At 39.9% G+C, this 6,000-nt stretch overlaps 1 protein-coding gene across 1 annotated transcript; it reads right to left on the reverse strand.

The window, feature by feature from the left end:
- Positions 1–2,400: 2,400 nt before the first annotated feature.
- On the reverse strand, positions 2,401–2,958 carry LOC125869851 (uncharacterized). Its single transcript, XM_049550270.1, has 2 exons — positions 2,773–2,958; positions 2,401–2,706 (listed from the first exon to the last, which is right to left on the reverse strand). The coding sequence occupies exons 1-2, from the start codon at positions 2,956–2,958 to the stop codon at positions 2,401–2,403; spliced, it is 492 nt and encodes a 163-aa protein (XP_049406227.1).
- Positions 2,959–6,000: the final 3,042 nt, after the last annotated feature.

The raw sequence follows: 6,000 nt of genomic DNA on the forward strand, positions 1-6,000 counted from the left end.
AAAAATTGGTTAGGGAAAACACCAAAACACCCTTACAAATTTCCGGACGGACTTCCCTACAAACTACCCAACTTCCAAAGGGCATAACTCACTCATACGAACTCGGAATCGAGCAAACTCGGTGGCGTTGGAAAGATCATTCCACGAGCTTCGCAAAAATAATTGGATCTGAATCTAAATCACCCTGATCTACGAGTTATAACTACTTAAATTTGGCCAAAAAACTCATTTTTTTCCTCATACTTGGCCAATTTTCCAGATCCTTAATTCTTTGAAAAAAAATTCCAATTCTAAGCCTCTTCCTAGTTATTTCAAATTGTCGGATGTTACAATATCTCCCCCTTGGGAACATTCGTCCTCGAATGAGATTACTCTTACTAGCTAAGGTGTAACATCAACTCAAACACCCAACAAGCAACCATGCAAACAACAACAACATGCTTACTATAACTTAAAGAACACTAAGAAGGAAATTAGAACCTTGGTCTTCATTTCCTCCGGATTCGAAGAGATATGGATATCTCTTCTTCAACAAATTGGTTCTCCAAAGGACCTTGACTGATGCCACATCTTTCGTTCTTAACTTGCGAACTTGGCGGTCTAAAATCTATACAGAAATCTCTTCATGACTCCTTTTATGGTTGAAACTTTCAAAGATACCCAATCCTCTACTTCAAACTCTAACGCCCTTCTCCTAACATCAGTGTAGGATTTTTTGATGACTCTGCGCCATTATTTTAATCTCTCTTGAATCACTTTCACCTTCTCCATAGCTTGATGAACTAACTCTGGTCCTATCAAACCTGCTTCACTAACATCAAACCATCCAACAAGAGATCTACATCCCCTCCCATAAAGAGCCTAATAACGAGCCATATGGATGCTAGAATGGAAACTATCTTTGAAAGAAACTCCCTGCAAGATAGGTCATCATCTCAATTATCACTGAAATCAATTCCACAATCCACCTTGATACCTCAAAACACCATCTCCCTCTTGTTCAAAAGCCATCACTGCTTATGAACATTTTTTCCTGTAATTCCAGCAAGATAGGGTCTGAGTCTTTCTCACCTTCTACTTCTGATACTAATGATAACTCGGCCCTGCTCGTCACTTTTATTCCTCCTTATGCGGAATCTATAAGTCTGATTCCCAGGCGTGCAAGTATGTGCACATCTTTTGCTAACTCTCTCTTTCCTTCTCTAATATGGGCGGTGCTACCCATAGACAACTTTGCTTAAAGAACAGTAGCAACATTAACCTTACCCGGGTGATAAATAAAACTCATGTCATCATCCTTGAGTACCTTAACCACTCTCTCTCTGTCTGAGATCAAGCTCATTCTAAGTGAACACACCCACATGAACATCATACAACAATGACGCCATATCTTCGAAGCAAAAACTACAACAACCAACTTTAGCTCATCACATTACACCCCGATTCGCCTAAACTCGACTATTATTCTCAAATCCATTTTAGATTAAGATACTCAATATGTACTCAAGAACCAAATAGCATAACTGGACAGTAGTCAATTCCTCTTTCCATTCCTGAAAGTCTTCCTCACAAGCTTCAGACTGTTGAAAATTTGTTGTTCTTCCAAGTGAACTGGTCAAATAAAACCCTTATCTAACAGATCCCTTTAACTGCTCTTTCAACTCTTTCAACTCTGCTAGTGCCATTCTATAAGGTGAAAAAGAGATAGGACAAATATCTGGAATGAGATCTATGTCGAACTCTACATCTCTCTTAGGAGGAATTCCGAGTAGATCATCAGGAAACACTTCTGGAAACTCTTTTACAATAGGAACTGACTGAAAATGAGGTATCTCAACACTAGAGTGAATAATTCAGACTAAGTGATAGATATAACCCTTTGAAAGTAACTTTCTCTCCTTAAGGTACGAAATAAACTGACTCTTAGGCACTGCTGAACTGCTACTCCACTCTATGACTGGCTCACTCGAAAACTAAAACTTGACCAATCGAGTTCTACAATCTATCGATGCATAGCAGGCATAAAGCCAATCTATACCTAGAATGACATCGAAATCTACCATGTCTAACTCAACCAAATCAGCCATGGTGCTCTTGTTATTAATGGAAATGGGACAATCACGATAGACTCTTTCTGCTAGAATAGACTCCCCAACAGGTGTAGAAACACAAAAGGGTTCACAAAGTCTTTCAAGAAGAACATCAAACTTATTTGCAACATAAGGAGTTATATAAGATAAAAATTTCTCCTGGGTTTAGCAAAGCATACACTTCAAAAGCAAAGACTTTGATCATATTAGTGACAACATTTGGAGAAATCTCTTGCTCATGGCGACTGGTGATTGCATAGAGGCGGTTTGCTCCTCCACCGGTACTATAAGTAGCTCCTCTAAGTGCCATCTAGTCTGGTAGGACAACTGAAGAAGATTGGGCCCTACTGCCCAAATTTCCACTACTTTGCTTATTCTTTGGGCACTCCTTCATGAAGTAACCCTCTTGTCCACACTTAAAGAAACCTGTCTGGCCTTGACTACACTTCCCTGGACGAACCCTACCACATCTAGCACATGCAGGAGCCTTACTACCCCTTGGTACCATACTGCCTTGAGGATAGGCAAGTCTAGCCCTGAAACTATAGGAATTTCTAATGTACCCATCTTTGTTCTCAAGAGCAGGTGCACTAGCAAATGGTGGAGCAGGTCCCTTCTATTTCTGTGGGAGAGATGACTGATTAGCATCATTCTTTTGCTGCCTGAACTCGTCCCCTACTACCTTGGCCCTCTTATCTTTAAACTCTTCTTTATCCTTCAACTTATCCTCTTCAACTTGTTGTAAATAGATGATAAATCTTGCTAGGTCAATAACGCCTATCAGCATAGTTGCCTTGCCTTCCTTGCTTGACTGACGAGACAACCCAACAACATATAAACTCATCCTGCTCCTCATGTCTACAACCATCTCCGGAACATAGCGGGAAAGTTGAGTGAACTTCAGACTGTACTCATGAACACTCATAGACTCCGGATTAAGGGTGAGAAACTTTTTGATCTTTGCCTCTCGCAACTCATGAGGAAAGAAACACCCCATGAGAGCACTCTCAAACACAACCCAACTCACTACTGGCGCATCCTCAGCCCTATTTTTTTTCCATTGGTCAAACCAGATTCTAGCGACACCCTTCAATCGTTATGCAGCTAGTTCCAACCTCTATGACTCAGCAACCTGCATTACATCAAATACCCTTTTAAGTTCCTCAATGAAGTTCTCCAGATTCTCACTGACACTTGAACCTGTGAAGCTTGGTGGGTTCATCCTTAAGAGTTCACGGATCCTTGAAGTATCAACCACTTCATGTCGATTATCTCCCTGTCCAACATGATAGGTCGCAACTTGACTTAACATCCTGATAGCTTCACGAAAATCAGCATATTTGATCTCTTTTTAGGTTTGCACTGCTAGGGCATTCGGTAACTCTTGTTCCTGAACACTCTTCATAGCTGGACGAACTCTGACTGCTCTTCATGGAAGATTAATTCTTTGAAACACGCGCAAGCAAGAATTAGAAAGAAACGTTTTAGAGATATACTCTAACGCATGAGATGAATGTGAAAGAAGTGAGATAGTTCCTAAATGTTGTAGCCTCCTAATTATAGATGCGGCGCGCTTCACATCGATAACTCAGACTCTACAGACATTGCCTCATAGACTCCTTAGGACTCTGGAACTTGCTCTGATACCAAGTTTGTCATGCCCTAAGCCTACACCCCGGACGTGGCCGGCACACGAAGACCATTGGCCTGGCTTTCTTAACTCAGCGGAAACCTAACTCAACAGAATAACTTCATGCAATGAAAGGTCATAAAACAACCCAACTGATAGAAATCTGACCAAAAGGCAACTCGAGTCTCAAAATAGAATATTTACATATATACATAGATGACAAACTCAATACTAACTGACTAACTATCTATGAAGCCTCTAAAATACTGAGATGGATATTGGGACAGATCCCGCAACATCCTAAACAAACAAAACTAAGAAAACAAAATAATCGACTCCTCCGGAATGCAAGGAGGCTCACCACTGACTCTGGAATGCTCAACTATATCAGCAGCATGCTGAATGCTGATCATGGGTACCTGCGTCTGCATCATAATAAGATGCAGGCCAACTGGAATCAGTACATGGAATGTACGAGCATGCGAGCTGGATAGCTAAACAACAACTTACGCTTGAAAGGGATACAAAAGAGAACTTACCTCGGCTCTGTTCAACTCATGAATAACTGAACTCAATATAAAGCAATGAGACACATGCAATATATATAAAGCTTGCAAAACTTTTTAAAACATGACGCCAAATTCATATTTATAATATCATTAAAATACCATGCTTCCTCTCAAAGTCTACTTGTGCAATGCATGAATGAAGTCCCATAGCCCCATCCATACTAAGCAGAACCCCTCGAGGAACCATGCAATTTCTACTATGGGAGTTTCTCTAACTGATAGCCACCACAACATGCTTAAGTAGTGATACAACGTTTTACCTCACGTTGCCCGAGGACTATCCTATACGTTTCCGTGATATATAACCTTACTTTAACTTTAACTTAGTGGATCTACTAGTTTAACTTTCGTGATCATCTGAAAAGTATGACCTGAAAAATCCCATGTTTGGCTACATGGTTCTTTTGGAGAGTTGAGTTAATGAACTCGTGTCCCCAATTGGGTGCTCATGACTACTCCTCAAAATACTTTAGCTCATTAGTGTTTTAAACACATCTTGCTTTAGTTGAGATAATTACTCAAAACTTTGCCCAAAGGCTTTTTGTTAAACTCTTTCTAAAAAGGACATCTCAAAACCATAATTTAATATGATCTTTGATGACTCGGGATATTCATACTGCTTAAACATTAATGGTATATCTAAAAACCATACTGTTTAAACATTGATGACATACTCAATTTGTATTACTAATCAGGTTTTAGAAATTTTTTTGCAAAATTCATCTTTTCTTTAGAAGAGACAGTGCTCAAACTGCTCAAAACTCTTTTGGAAATCTCAGTTTCCTCTCATCCTAAATGTAAAAACATTTATTAACTTCTTTGGGAATACTTAGTTCCGTAATAACTTTTGAAAAATGTACTTGACTCTTACTCTTGGCATAACTTGAAACTCTATACTCTTTACTTAACTTGAAACTCTATGCTCTTTACTCAACTTGAAACTTGAGCCTTAAAATGAAGTTAAAACGTTCAATGAAGACTCTTGAAAATTTGGAAGACTTACTTTGACTTACTTCTTAACTTCTAAGCTTGGCTCTAACTTTACTTGACTTTGATCCTAACTCGCTTTGAATTGGATTATGGATTCAAGGTATATGATCACATGTTTATGGATAAGTTCGGGATGTCTAGATGTACCTCAGAGTGTTGAAACAACAACTATAAAACATAGGTACATTACTAAGGAACATGTATGAAAAAGTGGGGAATGAATGGGGAAACTTGGAATCCTTGGCACTCTGCAATGCGCGGAGCGCCAGCCCTCGAAGTTCAGAAGGACTGCTGGGGCACACTGCTAGGTGCAGCGCCCCAAGGGGGAAAGCTCAGAAGCTCCTTTGGGGCGCGCTGGCAGGCGCGACGCGCCACCCCTTTCCCCTGAAAACTCATCTTTTTTCCTCTTTTTCCCAACTCTAAACCACCCTAACCTCAAAGGTTTCAGCCCCAAACACTAAGGATCATGAAATCCCTCAACATACAAGAGATTCAACTCAAAAACACAACCAAATCATGTCCCAAATCAACAAGAACTTCAACAACACAATGAATCTTTTCTTGAAAATAAAACGAGTTTGGAGTGTGGGGGAAAGGACCAACCCCAACACTATGAACTCACATACCTTAATAGGGATCACCACGACGAAATCCACGACGATCTTGAGAAATCTTTTCTTCTTCTTCTCTTTTCTCCTCTTCTTCTCCTTTTCTCTCAAGA

Source organism: Solanum stenotomum, chromosome 7, assembly GCF_019186545.1.
Source record: "Solanum stenotomum isolate F172 chromosome 7, ASM1918654v1, whole genome shotgun sequence".
NCBI lineage: Eukaryota > Viridiplantae > Streptophyta > Magnoliopsida > Solanales > Solanaceae > Solanum > Solanum stenotomum.